General features: G+C 36.5%; 1 protein-coding gene across 7 annotated transcripts; it reads right to left on the bottom strand.

The window, feature by feature from the left end:
- Positions 1-3,112: 3,112 nt before the first annotated feature.
- On the bottom strand, positions 3,113-19,391 carry LOC135936674 (transmembrane protease serine 9-like). 7 transcript variants are annotated; one of them, XM_065479573.1, is made up of 17 exons: positions 19,256-19,391; positions 19,114-19,165; positions 18,868-18,992; positions 18,713-18,788; positions 17,313-17,422; positions 16,965-17,114; positions 16,756-16,906; positions 16,085-16,312; positions 15,891-16,006; positions 15,444-15,626; positions 15,226-15,388; positions 14,870-15,178; positions 14,588-14,815; positions 8,653-8,771; positions 8,288-8,470; positions 8,070-8,232; positions 3,113-3,404 (listed from the first exon to the last, which is right to left on the bottom strand). In XM_065479573.1, exons 1-17 carry the CDS (start codon positions 19,316-19,318, stop codon positions 3,166-3,168), a joined length of 2,658 nt encoding a protein of 885 aa, XP_065335645.1. In that variant the 5' UTR covers positions 19,319-19,391; the 3' UTR covers positions 3,113-3,165. The 7 variants fall into 7 exon arrangements, with proteins under 7 accessions (XP_065335645.1, XP_065335649.1, XP_065335643.1 ...); XM_065479571.1 differs by lacking the exon at positions 3,113-3,404 and adding an exon at positions 7,683-8,021; XM_065479570.1 differs by lacking the exons at positions 3,113-3,404; positions 8,070-8,232; positions 8,288-8,470; positions 8,653-8,771 and adding exons at positions 13,463-13,761; positions 13,809-13,974; positions 14,029-14,211; positions 14,388-14,503 and having other exon boundaries at positions 19,256-19,388.
- Between the last annotated feature and the right edge of the window lie 1,626 nt (positions 19,392-21,017).

Genomic DNA, 21,017 nt, shown 5'->3' on the forward strand with positions numbered 1-21,017 from the left:
CATGACATGTGCTCCTGTGATGATTAGAAACTTAGAAAAAGGTAACTGTCTAAAATTCACAGCCCTAATAATGATAAAAAATGTTTTTTATTCTTCTAGATTTTCGTTCCAATTCAGATCAATTTAATTTTGCGAATTTTTCCAATTAATTATATATCAGACATTCGCTAGATATCAATAAGTCAGCTCTTTGGAATGGTATCATTTTGCAATCTGGCGACACATCCTCTCCCACACTCACGCCACTGGGCACACCGGTCGCATGAATATTTAGCAGGGGAACCTATTCATTATTATACGCATTGAGAGTGAGAGAGAGAGAGAGAGAGAGAGAGAGAGAGAGAGAGAGAGCGAAGTGCGAGCAGGGATGGGGGGTGGCTGGCAGATAGATAGTGGCCGAGAGTGTGTGACGCTAAATATGATAGATTTTGCAGGAGCGCATGTGTGCGTGTCCGCGACCGGCCGACGTATAAATTGCACTTTGATTAACTTGATTAATGGATTATTTTACACGTAATTCCACACACAGACGCAAATTACAAACGGTCTGTGTGCCTCTGCGCTGACTGATTGACTGGCCGGGCACGTACGTTCGGATTATAATTTATATTTATCCGCTGCTCCCAGTAATTGACCGGAGTAATTAGTGACGGGGGTTTGTTTGATTGGCATTAAAATTTGCGCACGCCGAACTGACCGTCCGCTCGCTTTTAATCACATCGCGCCCGCTTCAAACGCTATATACTTGTTGAAAGGGCTTATTTATTTGCCGCGCGCAGCACTGCCGAGCAGCAGCTGGGCCGGCCGCATTTTTGCGTGCAAACCGATTTTTATCGTGTTCGCTTTGACACAACACACGAGCTGTGCAGACAGGGTAAAGCGATCCTCTCCCTTTGATATACATACACAGAAACACAGACGGTCAATTTTGCTTCAATTACGGTGCGGATGGAGCAGCATTGCGTCAAATCAAAATATAGCTTGTATAACGACTAGTTGCGATAATTTTACTTGATTTGAAAATTCCTTTACCATTCACATGAAAAATAGATAATTCTAATTGGAATAGAAAATTTTCCATTTGCTTTTGTGGTCAGAGAGTGTAATTTAAATTTGTTTAATGATATGAATAACAAACCAGAACTCAAAATTGATCCTGTTATCAATCTCATAATTGCACAATCCTTAAATTTTATTCCCTAACCGTTCATGCAAATGAAAAATTTAAATTTCCATCTTGGATTTTTTAACTTTTATCCATCCTTTTTTAAATATTACTGATTTTGATGTAAAATTATAAAGATAATTTGTTTAAAATTTGAATTACAAATTTTAACATAATTTCTTGATTATTAATTTAGGGAGTCTGTAAATAAATGGCAAATTTTAAATATATTTAGCCCTTTTCATCCTTAATTTCAATTATATATCTTGCGAGTAATTTGCAAAGAGTGGTTATTCCTAGTTAATTATTATTATTATACGGGCGAAAGTAAAAACTACTTAAAAATTGTTTATATGGTGGGTGTAAAAAATAGAACAATTTAAAGCAAAGTGGGTATTTCAGATCAAGTTGATGAGAAAATTTCCCAGATTTTACTTGAATATTTCTTGACAAAATATGTATTTTCACGAATTTTACGGGAAAACTTTGAAACGTCTGTATTAATTTCATCTGCTCTTGGTGCAATTGCAAAAATGATATATGTTTGCTTCGGATTGCTCTCACTGAGCCCAATGAACTTACACTAAATTTAATGTCCTAACTAAGTCAAGACAAAGGCCATACTAGAGAATGAGAAATTCCAGAAATGAAAGAGAGCATATAGGAAAATAGCTTGAAATGTAAATTGCATAATTTCAACTTTGATTGCCATTTTATTTTTAATTAATTTTTCAGTGCTCTTTTATGATTAATTTACTCAGAAATTTTTATCCTTCACATAAACAATTTTGATGAAATGAACAAAATTAAAAAAGCGAATAAAAGAAGATGATAATTTTTAAAAGGTAAATTATTCAAATTTCTCCACTTGATTGCACCCCTGCGCCGCATTCTTCAGCATCCCGCCCTAATGAAAAGAGGGAGCGCGAAAAGCAGCTGCTCCTCTCGCATGCAAATGTCAAAAAGCGCGTGTTGCGTGAAAAACAAGCTCAGCGAAAGAGAGAGAGAGAGACGCGCTCACCCCCTGCTCGGAACAAATTAAATCATGTGTGGCCCGACCTGCCGGACATTTTTACGAGCCGCATGGTCGCTCTCGTAAAATCGAATCGTCAGTCATTTAATTATGCCGACCGTTAAGCAGCGGCAATGACCGCAAAAATCTCTGCTCTCTTATTTACTCGCGATGCACGCGCGGCGACGGCGGGCGAGAGGAGAGCGAAACTGCGTGCAATTGAATGACAGAGTGTGGCCGAGCCGGGGCCGCGCGGGGATGATGGGCCGTCGTAAAATCTTACGACTGAAACGCGTGTAATTTCCTGATACACTAAATTCCGGCCGAGATCATCATAAGTTCTCTGGCCGCAGAGCATAGAGTGCCGACGGGCATTAACTTCGCCGGAAGCGCTTTCTTCTTTTTTCCGGCGTGGCTCTCTTCGCACTGCGTTACTTTTAATTGCAGCGCCGCTTTTTTCAGCAGGTCTAGACGATTATTGTCTCGTTCCTGTCCTTCAGGGGTGTGAAAATCCTCCCTCTAAACACTAGAGAGGACTCTTTCTTTCTTACTGCTACTGCAAGTAAATAGAGTTGTTTATAAATATTTTGTTTTTTGAAAATGAAAATTATTAATATCGTTAAATGCGTGACTTACAGCAGAGATACATTAAATTCAACTTTCAGAACTAAATTGTTTAAAATGTAATTACTGAAAGATAAGACAAAAAGGAATTGAAAATTTAAGATTTAAGTTAACTCCCAACACAGATATTGAGCTATCCAGCACCACACTCTTTTAAGATTTTTAACAAAATAAATATGTTGATTGACATTTAAATTTATAAAATAAAATTTTTATTAACTGTTTCAAAACAAAATTGTTTACTGCATCTGTAAAGATAAAATTGTAGAGAAAATCAAGGTAAAATTTGATTTAATGCAATTAATAAGGAATTTTTCAAACTACCCTAATTTTATTTGATTGCACTCATGAACTTAGTAACAAATCAACGACGCAGTGAAATGTCAGGACTGTTTTGCACAATCCATTTGATGTATCTAGTGATGTCAACAAACAAGGAGAACTGATTTGTGTCACAAACACGTTGATCAACATTATCTATCTTTCCCATTCGGCTAGGACCGAAACTAACGACGCCTCGCAAGTAGAATCGCTTGTCGCTGATCGAGGTGCCGTTTGCAATGAGCAGTCCGCCGCCGCTGTCCCCACCGCAAACATTTGTACCTGTGCATGTTAATTAGATCATTGTTGAAAAAGAATCAAAAGGTCACCATTATGAGGAAATCCGGCGCAAAAGTTTTGAGTTGGCCTCAGATGCTTCGAGAAGAACCTTTTATTCGAAAAGAAGCACTCGTTGTGCGACACAATCCGTAAAAATGCTTTCTGAAGGATTTTTGCTTGCGAATAGTTTGCTGTGAGACCAAATCCAACGACCTTACGAACAAATCCATAGTTTTAATATTTAAAAAAATTAAAACAGTAGCTCAACTTTTCCATCTTTTCCGACAATTTTGTCAAAGTCATAATCACTATTCCACAAGCAGACTGGCTTAACTCGTTCAGATAGGTGTATGCTCTTATTGCCGTGCTCATCCAGGATTATCAAAGCCAAGTCGTGTTGCCAATCTTTTCTGTCATTGTTGTATCCGGGATGAATTACGACTGAAGCTGCCTATTTAAAATTAAAATGGAGTGAAATAAAGCGAGACATAAAGCAGAAGTTTAGTTTTACTGTTATTAAATATCACAAGTGATATTTAATTTCAAAGTGCAATTCAAAATCGAGGATGATAGTTTGAAATGAAAAATAAAATCGATTGAACTATAATACCAAAAAAATGAAGTTCTTTATGAGCGCGTGTCGTCAATAGCCATGCGTAATTTATTGAAATGAGACCTTGTTACCTAATTATTGTATCTGAAATATTTTCACCTGCACTATCTGCCGCCCGTTTTCAGTATTGTTCCGTACATCATACATCCCCAGGGTAATCTCCAGCCATTCCGGTTCATATCGTGTACCAGTAGGACCATACATGCAGTGAGCAGCTAAAAATATTAATTTTATATTATGTGAAGTTTCAGTGCAAGCGCCTTTATTTGAATTTTTCAATCACTCTATTTACCAGTCACTACTACTCTTTTAGACACCAGTGTGCCACCGCAGGCGTCGTAGAGAGGATCAGTAGTTGGCAAGTTGATCGTCAGGCTCACGTGCCACGGATTCTCCTCGATTGAGGCGTTTGTACCGTGATGCAAATAGGGCATTGCCAAGTCATCCCGTTTCTGGCGGCCTCCCCTTCTTTCCCAATCAACCTTTCCGCAACCTTCGTAGCTTTCCTTCGCTCCAAACTCTGTGTGTTAAAGCAATGTTGTATAATTTTCATATTTTGATGTTTTGCATACCTAGCTTTTTCGCTAATTTTGGAATCTTTGGCAACAGAGTCACATCATCCAATTTAGGAACAATTTCTTTGATGTCATTAAGAATGTCAGTCCATAGAATAATTTCCGTCCTCCAATCGCCATGCCAAACATCAACCCACTCGGTTCTGAGTCTTGTTCTGGTTGCACGTAAATAATATCGGTTCGAATCTTTCATTATCAGAAGCATGCCTGGAAAAAATATTTTAATTAAATTACGAACTAGACACAATAAGTATTTTATTCGCTCTTTTAATAAATAAATTAAAATCGCAATAAAGTGATTACAGCAATTTTAGTGCACCCTTTCAACTACTCTTTTGCAATACTGGTGAATGGATGTGAGGGTTAATTTTTGCATTAATCTTGAAATTCACCTGTATCTTCAAAATGGCTACACATAAGTAAATTCATCTTTTGGCAAAGGTACTGGCTGATTTTACTATCCCGAAAGCATTCTTGATGGTTTAAAAGTGTTGTATTTTTCAATTTTATCTGCAAAATAAATATTTATAAAAAAACAAGGGAAATTAAATATTTTAATACGTCTGCTTGAGTGAAGACGAATGTATCGAAAGAGAAGTCTTTCAGGTTATTCCTGCTCCACAAGCAGATTGGCTTCAAATGCTGCGTTAATGTAACTTTTTCGATTTTCCACACTTCTAGATCACCGACTACAATTTCTCTGGACTGCACCTAAAATAAAAAGAAACGAATAGATTGTTACGTGAGAATAGACAACAATATTATTCCATTAAACACAAACGGTCGTAATTAAAATTTTCTCAAAAATGGCTATAGTGTGTATAATTATGTAGGTTAACTTCGATTTATTTATAATTATGAACGCTGCCGAGCTGGTAAATTCCTACTTTTTGGTTTAGTAATCCTCTTCCAATCCTACAATTCTCTTCATTTGACCCAGAATCGCACGGGCCAGCATAGAGACGGTAGTTTTCAATATTCCGAGTGGTCGTTTCATCTGACAGAAAACTGTGTTAGAAAGGTGAAAATGGTAGGTGACAAGGGCTCTCTTTGATATGAGGAAACAACTGAATAATCGCTTTAAATTCTCGATTATGGTTATTGTCTTGATGCATTATTATAGTTAGAAGGTTGGCAAGGAAATTCTTAGGATTAAACGTTTTAGATTTTTACGAAACAGGTGGCTTCATTTTTGTCGTTAACTATAAAATTGTACATTCCTCGTACATTTTCTTAAATTTTAGTGCACCTACAATATTGGAAATTTAATTAAGATTTCAGAATAATTTTAGTTATTTGCTGGACTATTAACCACTACTTAAAACATATAAATGAACCCTTATGGGAAGTTTTAATTTATTTCTGGGAATGAGAAAGGACCTACCAATTAATATTTCCAATTAAATAGTCACTAAAAAAATATTAACCTAAATTGAGCAAAAACAAATTTTTAAAAAAAAAAATATTGAAATGTTTGGCAAAATGTTTGGCTAATAATCGATGAATCGACAAATCTCTGCCTCTCGTTAGGGATGGCCAAACAAATTCAATGAAACGTCGAATCGTATGAATTTCATTTTTGTGAGATGAAATGATATTTTTCCTCACAGTTGAGAATATAAATTTTCGATAGCGATTTAAGAAACATGCCCTTGAAAATATTTTAGAATGTACTCACTGTGAAAAACTAATATAGCTTTCTCGGTTACTAAAAAGCCACTCATTTCAAGAGAGCGCATCCAATAATCTGGAAACTTCATTATATACACAATTCATACAAATTAGTCAAAGATATGGGTTACTTTGAGGTTAGTCTTCAATGTTAATTGTGCTTACCCATAATTTGAATCCAACCTGATCCCGACCTTCAAATGAAATGATAACAGACCATGGCACGTCACCATTACCATCCCATTGTCCACATTTTTCAGAGCTCAAATTTTCCGTTCCAGGAGAATACACTGGAAATTTGTTAATGTTATCAAAATTAATGTTAAGCTTTAAAATTATAATCTCTTTTCTAAGTGTTTTAGTTTAATATTCTACTTGGGTTTTCTATTTCATCCCATCAAACCTGGTGCATCCAAAGCAGGTCTTCTTTTGCCGTAATTCTGACAGTTCCTTGCCGGCATTTTATCCTAAAATTTTCACAAAATTAGTGTTGAGAGTTCGAGCGAAATGATTTTTCATTGATTAAAAAATAGATACAAATCGCGTCATACCTGCTGGGATCCTTCGCACGTTGATACGATGGTTAACAAGAGAATGAACCATTTGGTGTTCATTTCTCCTGTTTTTGTGCAATCCAATCAAGAAGACTGTTCTCGTTCATAGAAATGCTGATGAGAAGTGACTTTATCAGCATGCAATATTCGTTTTAGCTTGATATTTTATCATTGACCGCGAATAAGGTCAATTTTGTCAGCGGCAGTGCCATTATGCGAGAACTATTTTGCGTATTATATAAGTGTCTCTTCCGATTGTGAGATTTGTGACCTCCTGATTATTAGCAACTCTCGAAATGTCACGTCACATTTACATTTCATGAACAAAAAGCATTGCCAGCAAAAAACTCACCAAGATTATTTAATTAAATCATATATATTATGATATTAATATTATTTAAGACGATTTTAAGTTAGGGTCTGATGGCTTCAAATTATTGTTATTATTCGTGCCCAATCGATATTCTCATGAAGGTTCGAAGTTCAGAAATAAATAGTCAACCTTTTTAATTTCACGTCTTTACTTATTTGTCAGTTCATGAAGGTATCAAGCATATAATGGTACAAAATATATATAAGGTTTTAAACAAAATGGAAATGTTGCACTCTGCTTATTGAGGTAGATATCTAAACAAAAAAAAAACGTATCAATGCAGTATTAAAGCTATGATTTTTGCTGTATGCTATTCCATGCTAGGGGATAGGCAAGCCAAGAGTGGTAAATATCTAGGATATAAAACAAAATAATTAAAAAATAGAAGCCACCGAAAATAAGGTTTAATAATTTTTCTCAGCCTGTTAAGTAATTGATGGGCCATTTATATTTCCATTAAATATTTCAGTAGCAACATTATTTACTGCAGTAAAAAGATTAAAATTGATAAAAAAATGAGGGAATGCAGTTAATAAGCTTTTTTTCTAACTCCCTTTACTATATTTGATTACACGCTTGAACTTGGTGATACAAATCAACGACGCAGTGAAATGTCAGGACTGTTTTGCACGATCCATTCAATGTATCTAGTGATGTCAACAAACAAGGAGAATTGATTTGTGTCACAAACACGTTGATCAACATTATCTATCTTTTTAATTCGGCTCGAACCGAAACTAACGACGCCTCGCAAGTAGAATCGCTTGTTCCTGACCAAGGTGCCGTTCGCAATGATCAATCCGCCGCCACTGTCCCCAACGCAAACATTTGTCCCTGAGAATGTTAATTAGATAATTTGTTGAGAAAGTATCAAAAGGTCACCATTATGAGGAAATCCGGCGCAAAAGTTTTGTGTTGGCCTGAGATGCTTCGAGAAGAACCTTTTATTCGAAAAGAAGCACTCGTTGTGCGACTCAATCCGTATAAACGCTTTCTGAAGGATTGTTGCTTGCGAATAGTTTGCTGTGAGACCAAATCCAACGACCTTACGAACAAATCCATTGTTTTAACATTTTTTTTAAATAAAACAGTGAAGCAACTTTTCCATCTTGCCCGGCAATTTTCTCAATGTCATAATCACTGTTCCACAAGCAGGCTGGCCTCACTCGATCAGATAGGTGTATACTATTATTGCCGTGCTCATCCAGGATTATCAAAGCCAAGTCGTGTTGAAAATCTTTTCGGTCGTTGTTGTATTTGGGATGAATTACAACTGAAGCAGCCTATTTAAATAACAATCGAATGAGTTAGGGGTTAGGGCTAAACATAAATAGATGTTAGTTGTATTTTTATTAAATATTGTAGGTAATATTCAACTACAAAGAATTCATTTCAATATCGAGGATAATGATTTAAATTCAAAAAATATTCTATTGAAAAAATAACATGTTCGAAATTATTTAACCTGGACTATCTGACGCCCGTTCTCAGTATTGTCTCCTACATCATACATCCCCAGGGTGATCTCCAGCCATTCCATTTCATATCGTGTACCAGTTGTTGGACTAAACATGCAGTGAGCAGCTGAAAAGATTAATTATATATTATGCGAAGTTTCAGGGCAAGCACCTCTATCTACTTGTCAATCACTTTATTTACCAGTCACTATTACTCTCTTAGACACCAGTGTGCCACCGCAGATGTCGAAGAGGGGCTCAGTTGTTGGAAAGTTGATTGTCAGGCTCACGTGCCACGGATTTTCCTCGATTGGGGCGTTTGTGCCGTGGTGCAATAAGGGTATTGGCAAGCCATCCCGTCTCTGGCGGCCTCCCCTTCTTGTCCAAGCAACCTTTCCGCAACCTTCGTAGCTTTCCTTTGCTCCAAATTCTGAATGTCAAAGCAATGATTTATAAATTTCAAATTATGATGATATACACATACCTATCTTATTCGCTAATTCTGGAATCGGTGGCATCACAGTCACACCAGCTAATTCAAAAACATTTTCGTTGAGATTGAGAATATCGAAAATATCAGACCATAGAATAATTTTCTTCTCCAAGTCTCCATGCCAAAAATCATCCCACTCGAAATTGACATTGATATTGTATCTGGTTGCACGAAAATAATATCGGTTCGAATCCTTCATTATCAGAAACATGCCTGGAAATAAATGCGAAAAACTTTTACTAAAGGACTGTGCACAACATGCTTTGCAGGTGAGTATTTTATTTTGCTCTTGTAATCAATAAATTAAAACCACAAGAAAATTTCAATTCTTTTTTGCTACTCAAAATCACACTTATGAAAAGGATAGGATATGATGAATAATTTTTGCACAAACGAAGGAATAAGCTAATCTTGAAACTCACCTGAATCTTCAAAATGAGTGCACATACGTACGTTCATCTTTTGGCAAATGAATTTGCTGATGTTACTTTCCCGATAGCATTCTTGATGGTTCAAAAGTGTTGTATTTTTCAATTTTCTCTATGAAAAAAAATATTTATGAATAGCAAAAGGTAAATTACATACTAGAAAAATGCATAATACGTCTGCTTGAGTGAAGACATATGAATCAAAAGAGGAGTCTTGCAGATTATTCCTGTTCCACAAGCAGATGGGCTTCAAATGCTGCGTTAATGTAACTTTTTCAATTTTCCACACAGCCAGTTTGCTGTATCTATCGTCATATATATTCTGCACCTAAAAATAGTTTGAAAATGAAAGAATTTATAACACTACTATATTGACTTTTGCGTGAGAATATAAAATAACTATATAATTAACATTAATTGTCATGGACATTAAACATTTTTAAGATCCCAAAAATGGCTGCTGTGTAATTATGTAGGGTAAAATTCGTTTTATTTATAATAATGAAATCCCCAGCAAGATAGAAAGTTCTTACTTTCTGGTTTAGTAAGCCTCTTCCAAACTTGCAGTTCCCTTCATTTGACCCAGATTCACACGGGCCAGCATATAGACGGTAGTATTTAATATTCCGAGCGATCGTTTTATCTGACAAAAAACTGTGTTAGAAAGTTGAAGAGATGGAAGGTGACAAGGCCTCTCTTTGCTATGATGATACAACTGAATTGCTATATAAATTATCTAGTGTGGATATTGTGTTGACAAACTATTGTAAGAAAACTGGCAAGGAAACTCTTATTAGGATTTGCTGACGTTTTAGATTTTGGTGGAATTATTGAAATCGTGTATAGTTTCTATTAAGTTAAGATATATTAGAAAAAATGTTAGGTTCGAACTTGATGGGAAATGCATTCAAAATCGAATTTTTATGACAGTTTTTTTCAACCGTGATGATATTTTATAGGCAAACACTACTTGATAAGACTAATCGATCAATGGATCACTTTTTATTTTCCTGAAATTTACCGGAAATTGGAAAACGCGTGGTTTAAGAAAATAATTAAACAACCAGGTCATAAATATGGCTTCATTGAATTTCTTAAGTCTTAATATTACACGCGTAAAATTGGAAATTTCATCAAGATTTAATATTTTTTGCTGTACTATTAACTGCTTAAAACAAAGCCCGAAACGAACCATGAGGGGAAATTTATACTATTTTTCCGGAACATGAGAATGGACCCACCAGCAATTAATTTGTCCAATTAAACATTCACTTCAAACCAATATTAATCTAAATTGAGCAAAAGCCGAATTATTCAATAAATTTTGATATGTTTTGTCATTTTATTAAAATCACAATATATTGCTAAAATTGATGAATAGAAAAATATCCACCTCTCGTTGGGGAAGGCTAAATAAATTCACTGGTTTCGCCAGAAACTAAAACGGCAAATCATAAGAGTTCGCTTGGTTAGAAGAAATCGAAAATTTGTTGAATATATATATACTCACTGCGAAAAACTAATACGGCTCTCTCGGTGATTAAAAAACCATAAGATTCACGACAAGTCAAATCATCTGGAATCTTAGTGTAATAAATTAGCGTGGGATAGGATACTTTGAGGTTGGTTTTAATACTAGTTGTGCTTACCCAAAAAAATGGTCCATGCCAATTCGCGTTTTCAATTGAAATGATAACAGTCCATGGCATGTCACCATCACCATTCCATAATCCACATTTTTCAGTGCTCAAATTTTCGGTTCCAGAAGAATACACTGGAAGTTTGTTTATGTTAACAAAAATATTAAGCTTTAAAATTAGAATCTCGTCTTTTTTTAAATGTTTGCGAAGGGAAATTTAGAAGGTGCTTTGAATTTATAAAAAAATTTGCCGGTACGCCTCCAGATTTGTGAGGTACGACTCTGGCTAAATCAGGCTCTCGGCGTGGCTTCTCGGTGTCGCCGCCCTCGCTGTACTTACTGCTGACTCGACCTGGGCCGTCTCTTGGTGCTCAGCCGCTGTCGCTTTGCACCCTCGCTCACTCGGGTAAGGTCCTAAAGCGACAGCGGCTGAGCAGCGGCACCAAGAGACGGCCCAGGTCGAGTCAGCAGTAAGTACAGTGGGGGCGGCGCCACCGAGAAGCCACGCCGAGGACCTGATTTGGCCAGAGTCGTACCTTACAATGTTTTAGTTAAATCCTCTTCTGTTAATTTTTCCAACGCAACATACCTGGTGCATCCAAAGCGGGTCTTCTTTTGCCGTAATTCTGACAGTTTTTTGCTTGTAATTCAGTCTAAAATTTAAAGAATAAATTGGTGTTGAGAGTTTGAGCAAATCACTGGTTCCAAAAATAAATTAAAAACGTGTCTTACCCCGGCATCGATGGCCTGGCATACTTCGTACGTTGCTACGGTGGTTAGCAGGAGAATGAACCATTCTTTGTTCATTTCTCCTGTTTTTGAGCAATCCAATCAAGAAGACTGTTCTCGTTCAGAAATTCTGATGAGCAGTGACTTTATCAGCATGCAATATTCGTTTTAGCTTGATATTTTATCATTGACCGCGAAGAAGGTCAATTTTGTCAGCGGCATAGTGCCATTATGAGATGGCTATTTAGCCTATTGTAAGCATCTCCTCCGATTGTGAGATGGGCGACCTCCTGATTTATAGCAACTCGTGAAAAGTCACGTCCCCTTTACATGTCATGAACAAAGAGTTTATATATAATATACTTACTGCGAAAAAATAATACGGCCCTCTCGGTTATTAAAAATCCATAAGATTCATGGGATAACATATCATCTCTGGAAACTTCATATTATACACAATTCATAAAAACGAGCGTAACTTTGAGGTTTCTCTTCAATGTTAATTGTGCTTACCCAGGAAAAAAAATGTACCCCAAACTGGGGTTTCAATTGTAAATATAACAGTCCATGGCATATCACCATCACCATCCTATAGTCCACATTTTTCAGAGCTCAAATTTTCGGTTCCAAGAGAATACACTTGAAATTTATTTACGTAAATAAAATATTGTTTTATATATATAAGCTTTAGAATTATAATCTCGTCTCTTTCTTTAGTTTAATATTCCTCTTGGGTTTTTTCATCCCATCCAACCTGGTGCACCCAAAGCAGGTCTTCTTTTGTCGTAATTCTGACAGTTCCTTGGCAGTATTTTATCGTAAAATTAAAAAGAATATATATATTGAGAGTTTGAGACAAACTAATGTTTTTGTTTGTTCCTAAAATAAATTTTAAACACGTCTTCACTGGGATCCTTTGCACATTGCTATGATGGTTAAGAGGAGAGTGAACCATTCTTTATTCATTTCTCCTGTAATTTTTCTTTACTACCAATCTAATCAAGAAGACTGTTCTCGCTCAGAAATGCTGATGAGCAGTGACTCTTATGCAATTATTCGTATTAGCTTGATATTTTATCATTGACCGCGAAGAAGGTCAAGTTTGTCAGCGTCAGTTCCATTGTGTGTAAGGGCTATTCTGCGTATTGTAATAATTGTAAGCAGCTCTTCTGGTTAAGAGATGGTTGACCTCCAGATTTTTAGCTACTCGCTAAAGTTATTCGCGTCCCATTTACGCCGCTCTACTAATTGCGTTTGATATTATAATAAAATTCATAAAAATTAAGTATCAATGCAACGTTTAGGCTATGATTTTTGCTGTATAAGTTTCATGCTAGTTGAAAAGCAAGCTAAAAGATGGTCTTACATATCTAAAAGTGATAAAACAAAATAGTAGAAAAGGATGCCAATTTTCTTTGCTCGTTTAGAAACTGGGTCATCTATTTAAAGCAAATTAATACACCGCAGCATTACAATTAAAATTGCGAAAATAATTAAGGAAAAAATTGAAGGTATGCAAAATCATATGGTTTTTTTCTAACTTCCCTAATTTTATTTTATTGCACGCTTCAAATTAGTGATACAAATCAACCACGCAGTGATATGTCAGGACTGTTTTGCACAATCCATTCAATGTAACTAGTGATGTCAACAAACAAGGAGAATTGATTTGGTTCACAAACACGTTCATGAACATTATAAATCCTTTTAATTTGGCTGGGACCGAAACTAAGGACGCCTCGCAAGTAAAATCGCTTGTCGCTGCTGCTTGAAGTGTCGTTCGCAATGAGCAGTCCGCCGCCTCTGTCCCCATTGCAAACTTTGGTCCCTGTGCATGTTAATTAGATTATTGTTGAGTAAGTATCAAAAGGTCACCATTATAATGAAATGCAGCGCAAAAGTTTTGTGTTGGCCTCAGATACTTCGAGAAGAACTCTTTATTCGAAAGGAAGCACTCGTTTTTTGACGCAATCCGTACAATCGCTTTCTGAAGGATCAATGTTTCTTGCGAATGGTTTGCTGTGAGACCATATCCAACAACCTTACGAACAAATCAAATGTTTTAATTCTTAAATAAATAAAACAGTGACGCAACTTTTCCATCTTGCCCGGCAATTTTGTCAAAGTCATAATCACTGTTCCACAAGCAGGCTGGCCTCACTCGACCAGAGAGCTTTATGCTCTCATTGCCTTTTTCATCCAGGATTATCAAAGCCAAGTCGTCTTGCCAATCATTCCTATCGCTGTGGTATCCGGGATGAATTACAACTGAAGCAGCCTATATTTAAATAGCAATCGAATGATTTTGAGCTAAACATGAAAAGTTGCTTAGTTTTTGTCTTAATAAATATAATATTTAAATTACAAAGTACACTTCAAAACAAGACTGATGATTTCAATTATTTCAAATAATCTATTGAACAAAAAAAAATTATTTAAATGAAAATATTTTACCTTGACTGTTTGACTTCTGTTTCTAGTAGTGTCTTCTATATCATACATCCCCAGGGTGATCTCCAGCCATTCCGTTTCATATCGTGTACCAGTAGGACTATACATGCAGTGGGCAGCTAAAATATAATTTTATATTATGCAAAGTTTCAGGGCAAGCGTTTCCAATGCCTTTATTTGAATTTTTCAATAACTCTATTTACCAGTCACTATTACTCTCTTAGACACCAATGTGCCACCGCAGATGTCGAAGAGGGGATCAGTTGTTGGAAAGTTGATCGTCAGGCTCACGTGCCAGGGATTCTCCTCGATTGGGGCGTTTGTGCCGTGGTGCATTAAGGAAATTGGTAAGTCATCCCGTCTCCGGCGGCCTCTCCTTCTTGTCCAAGTAACCTTTCCGCAACCTTCGTAGCTTTCTTCCGCTCCAAATTCTGAGTGTCAAAGCAATGTGTTATAAATTCCATATTATGTGATGTTTTGCATACCTATCTTTGTCGCTAATTTTGGAATCGGTGCCATCAGAGCAACAATTTTTTTCATTCCATTGAGACCGATTCCATGACGCAGTGAAATGTCGGGACTGTTTTGCACAATCCATTCGATGTAACTAGTGATGTCAACAAACAAGGAGAATTGATTTGTATTACAAACATGTTTCGTATCATTATTTATCTCCATAGTTCGGCTCGGACCGAAACTAACGACGCCTCGCAAGTAGAATCGCTTGTCGCTGATCGAGGTGGCGTCCCCAATGAGCAGTCCGCCGCCGCTGTCCCCAACACAAACATTTGTACCTGTGCATGTTAATTAGACCATTGTTGATAAAATATAAAAAGTTAACCAGTAAGAGGATATCCAGCGCAAAAGTTTTGTGTTGGCCTGAGATGCTTCGAGAAGAACCTTTTATTCGAAAAGAAGCACTCGTTGTGTGAAACAATCCGTAAAAACGCTTTCTGAAGGATTGTTGCTTGCAAATAGTCTTTTGTGAGACCAAATCCAGTGACCTTACGAACAAATCCATAGTTTTAATATTAAAAAAAAATAAAACAGTAGCTCAACTTTTCCATCTTTTCCGACAATTTTGTCAAAGTCATAATCACTATTCCACAAGCAGACTGGCTTCACTCGATCAGAGAGCTGTATACTATTATTGCCTTTTTCATCCAGGATTATCAAAGCCAAGTCGTGTTGCCAATCTTTTCTGTCATTGTTATATCCGGGATGAATTACAACTGAAGCTGCCTATTTAAAATTAAAATGGAGTGAAATAAAGCGATACATAAAGCAGAAGTTTAGTTTTACTGTTATTAAATATCATAAGTAATATTTAATCTCAAAGCGCAATTCAAAATCGAGGATGATAGTTTGAATTGAAAAATAAAATCTATAGAACTATAATATCAACAAAAAAATTAAGTTCTTTATGAGCGCACGTCGTCAATAGTTATGCGTAATTTATTGAAATGAGACCTTGTTACCTAATTATTGTATCTGAAATATTTTCACCTGCACTATCTGCCGCCCGTTTTCAGTATTGTCCCGTACATCATACATCCCCAGGGTAATCTCCAGCCATTCCGGTTCATATCGTGTACCAGTAGGACCATACATGCAGTGAGCAGCTAAAAGAATTAAATTAGATATTATGCGAAGTTTCAGTGCAAGCGCCTTTATTTGAATTTTTCAATCACTCTATTTACCAGTCACTATTACTCTTTTAGACACCAGTGTGCCACCGCAGGCGTCGTAGAGAGTATCAGTAGTTGGCATGTTTATCGTCAGGCTCACGTGCCACGGATTTTCCTCAATTGGGGCATTTGTGCCGTGGTGCACGTAAGGGATTGGCAAGCCATCCCGTCTCTGGCGGCCTCCCCTTCTCTCCCAATCAACCTTTCCGCAACCTTCGTAGCTTTCCTTCGCTCCAAACTCTGTGTGTTAAAGCAATAGTTTATAAATTTCATATTATGATGTTTTGCATACCTAGCTTTGTCGCTAATTTTGGAATCTTTGGCAGTCACATCACCCGATTTAGCAACAATTTCTTTGATGTCATATAGAATGTCAGCCCATTTAATAGTTTCATTCTGCTTAGCATTATATCTGGTTGCACGTAAATAATATCGGTTCGACTCTCTCATTATCAGAAAAACGCCTGGAAATAAATATTTTTAATTAAATTGCCAAAAACTTTTACTGGATATTTTACTGAGTATTTACAAATAGTAAATATATAATGCATGCAAAAAATTATGACGGAAATTTTAATGCACCCTTTCAAGTGCTCTCTCTAATTCAAAATCACACTGGTAAATAGATAGGATGATAAATGATTTTTGTTAAAATGAAGGAAAAAATTAATCTTGACATTCACCTGAATCTTTATAATCAGTAGACTGCATATTATCTAACTTCGGTAAAATCCGGTAAACCGTATATCTATTGCGAATGCGTCCTCTTTTCCAATCCATGGAGCATCTGGCAAGGGGTGCACGTGGCAAAAGTGTTGCAGTTTTCAATTTCCTCTACAAAATAATTTTTGTCAAAACCGGGGAAATTAAATATCTGAAATATTTCTAATACGTCTGCTTGAGTGAAGACGAAAGAATCGTAAGAGGAATCTTGCAGATTATTGCTGTTCCACAAGCAGATTGGCTTCAAATACTGCGTTATTGTAACATTTTCGATTTTCCACACTTCTAGTGCATCGCCTACAACGTTTCTTGACTGCACCTAAAAAAAGACTGGATTTAAAAGATACGAATTAAACGCTATTATATTGACTTTTACGTGAGAATAAACAACTATATTATTCTATTAAACATTAATGATTGTAATTAATTGTAATCAATAATGGCTAGTGTATAATTAGGTACGGTAAAACTAGTTTTATTCACTACCATCAACGCCAGCTAGCTAGTAAATTCCTACTTTTTGGTTTAGTAATCCTCTTCCAAACTTGCAGTTCCCTTCATTTGACCCAGAATCGCAAGGGCCAGCATACAAACGGTAGTTTTCAATTATCTCAATGTCCATTGGATCTGACACAAAACTGTGTTAGAAGGTTGAAGATGGTAGGTGACAAATGCCTCTCTCTCTCTGCTATGAGTATATACAACTGAACCGCGATAAATTCAAGAGTTTGGTTATTGTGTTGACGAACTATGGAAATAAGGAAACACTCGACGTTTTAGATTTTGCCGAAATCATTGAAATGATATATGTAGTTTCCATCAAGTTAATAGATATCGCCTGAGGAAAATTTTAAATTCGAGAGTTATGTTATATGGTGCTCCTAAGGTAAAAAAATAAAACATGGGGATGCATTTTAATTTTTGGAAAATTCATCTGTAGATTTTAGACGTTTTTTTGCTCTTTTTATCCCTGTCCCCTCGGACCGGGAAGGGCGCGCACTGCACTAGCACGAATGCTGAAACCCGGGTCCCAATAACACCGCGAACGGATAACATGGGCGCACCAGGCCGCACAGGGACCCAGCCCACTGAAGGGTCACTTGCCTCCGCACCGAGGACTGCATTGTAACGCTAGACATTCGTCCCGTGAAGCCAAATCACGCATGCTGGAAAGGTGCAAACCAGCAAGTACAGTAGAGAGTCGCCTCCCAGCCCGTTGAGCAATTTGAGCATTTCGAGTCACTAAACTAACCACTTTTTGCCATCTCTGACATTGGGTAGCCAGTATTAGATCTCCGAACTGCTCAAATACCTCCCATTGCTTTGACACTCCTGAGAATGCCTTAACAATGCGAGCCAACGGGCTGGTTGCCGGGAAAATAAAATTAACGAGGTTAAAGTAAATAATTAAAATTCTGATCCCACTACCAGGTCATGGGATTTCATTAAAAAAAACTGTAATTTCTTAATACGTTTTCGAAAGTGTTAGTTCATTGGAAATTTTATCAAGATTTCGGGGTACTTTTTGTTTATTTCTGTACTATAAACCACTTAAATCATAAAAAGCCCGATACGAACCCTTATTGAATTTAACATTTTTCCGGAACATGAGAAAGGAACCATTAATCAATATGTCCAATTAAATAAACACTAAAAACCAATATGATACCAAATGGAGCAAAAACTGCATTTTTCTTTAAATTTTAGAAATGTTTGGCTATTTTTCTACAGTTTCAAAATCACTAAAATCGATCAATCGAAAATTTCCAACTCTTATCAGGGAAGACTACACAAATACAATAGTTTCTCCAAAAACTGAAACGTCGAATCGGAAGAGTTTCCTTAATAATGAGAAGAAATCTCAGGGGGGAAATGTTTTTCCGTATACGGTTGAGAACATAAAATTTTAAGACTCACTGCGAAAAACTAATACGGTTTCCTCGGTTATTAAAAAACCATAAAATTCTTGAAAGCTCTTCAAATCATCTGGAATCTTCATAAGATACACAATTCATCGAAATTTAGCGTAATAGGATACTTTGAGGTTGGTCATCAATGTTAACTGTACTTACCCATCCGGCGGATGTGTTCCAATCCTGGCCTTCAATTGTAATGATAACAGTCCATGGCATGTCACCATTACCATCCCATAGTCCACATTTTTCATAGCTCAAATTCTCAGTTCCAGGTGAATACACTAGAAATTTTGTATGTTAACAAACAGATTGTTGTGAATTAATTAAGCTTTAAATTTGAATCTCGTCTCTTTTAAAAAAATTTCAGAAAATTTTCCTCTTATGTTTTGTATCCCATCAAACCTGGTGCATCCAAAGCAGGTCTTTCATTGTAACAGATCCGTTGGAGTAAAGTCTAAAATTGAAAGCAAAATTGGTGTTGAGAGTTCGAGCAAAACTATTTTTCGTTGGTTCCAAAAAATAAATAAATAGAAACGTATCTTACAGAAAGGGCTCCTTCGCACGTTGCAACGGTGGTTAGCAGGAGAATGAACCATTCTATGTTCATTTCTCCTGTTTTTCTCCCAATTCAATAAAGAGGACTGTTCTCGCTCAGAAATGCGGATGAGCAGTGACACTTTATCACCATGCAATATTCGTTTTATATTGATCTTTTATCATTGACTGCGAAGAAGGTCAATTTTGTCGACGGCAGTGCAATTATGTGTAAGAGCTAATATTTTGTGTATTGTAAGCATCTTTTTCTGATTGAGAGATGGGTTGACCTCCTGATATTAAAAGCAACTCGCGAAAAGTCACGTCACATTTATATGTCATGAACAAAAAGCATGTCCAGCATGATATCACGGAACTCACCAAGGTTATTTATTTAAATCTTATATTATATAAAAAGATTCATTAAGATAAAAGATAAGTTTTGGTAACTTTAGACGATTATAATTAAGGTTCAGGTGACTTTAAAATTGCATGGTTTCTGCCCATTTGATTGTCCCATGACGGTTTGAAGTTCAGAAATTAATATTCAACCTCTTCTCAAATACACATCTTTATCCAGTAAATGCTGGAGTTATCAAGCACATAAATGGTACAAATTGTAGATAAGGCTTTTCCCATCCGCCAAAACGAATATATAGCGTTCTATTAAATGATTTAGATATTAAATAAAAATGTATATAAATTATACGTATCAATGCAACGTTTATGCTATGATTTTTGCAGTATACTGCCGCAACTAGGTGATAGAACAAATAAATAATTAATAAAGATGCATCTGAAATAATGGTTTGGCAATTTTTCTCTGCTCGTTAAGTGACTGAGCCATCTATTTAAATTTCAATCAAAAGAAAGAAATTCATCAAATCTTATTTTAAATCCAGAAAATTTTAAAAGTCAACTATGAGAGCTTTTCTTTTATTATTAAAACATTCTTGAATATAGAAATGCCAACAATATGTATTACAGGCTTGGAGAAGAGGATAGTTATCATTTGGAATAAACTATTGACAGGAAAATCACAGAAAGAAGAAAGAAAAATGCAAACAAAACTCGTCAGTATATAGTTTAATGACAAACGAATTCCCTGTTGACGCAGATCACAAAACGAGTAATGAAACGAATCGAGCTCTCGTCCTAAATGCAAATTAACAGCGGCTCGACAAACAGAGCAGGGGGAATTACGCACTGTCGTTTTGTTGTGTCATTATGCTGCAGCAACAAACACAATATGTCGATTGTCCCCGGCCAATGAATAGCTAACTAAACGAATATCGCGCGCATGAATGTTTAAAGTGCGTGTCGTCAAACAAGTCTGCGTCTGACGAGTGTGTGCAAACACCTGCGGGCGATGCCGAACGCCGAACGCACGCTCTGCTCTCAAATTGACTCGTGAATTATTCGAGCGACATGTGCTTAATCTTGGATGCAAACAGACGGAAAAGAGAGCCGCATCTCTGGTCCCACCTAATTCGATTTGCGACAGTGACAAAACGCTCCCCTCGGATAATTCCGTCATTACTCTTTTCTCTTGCTTCCGGCTGGACACTCGCAGGCGCAGGAAAACGCCGTCAAGCTAAAAAATCGAGCGCACTCGATCATTAGCTTTTATTTTGTTTGCCACGCAGATATTGAGAAAAATTGCCTAGCCGAGTGAATCACGCTCTGTTCGCTCTGTTTCGTCTCATTTGCTACATTTTTCTGCGTTAGCACGAATTTCCTCCTTCTCCGTTTTTTTTTTTTTAGCTTTTCGT

This window comes from Cloeon dipterum, chromosome 2 (genome assembly GCF_949628265.1).
Source record: "Cloeon dipterum chromosome 2, ieCloDipt1.1, whole genome shotgun sequence".
Classification (NCBI taxonomy): Eukaryota; Metazoa; Arthropoda; class Insecta; order Ephemeroptera; family Baetidae; genus Cloeon; species Cloeon dipterum.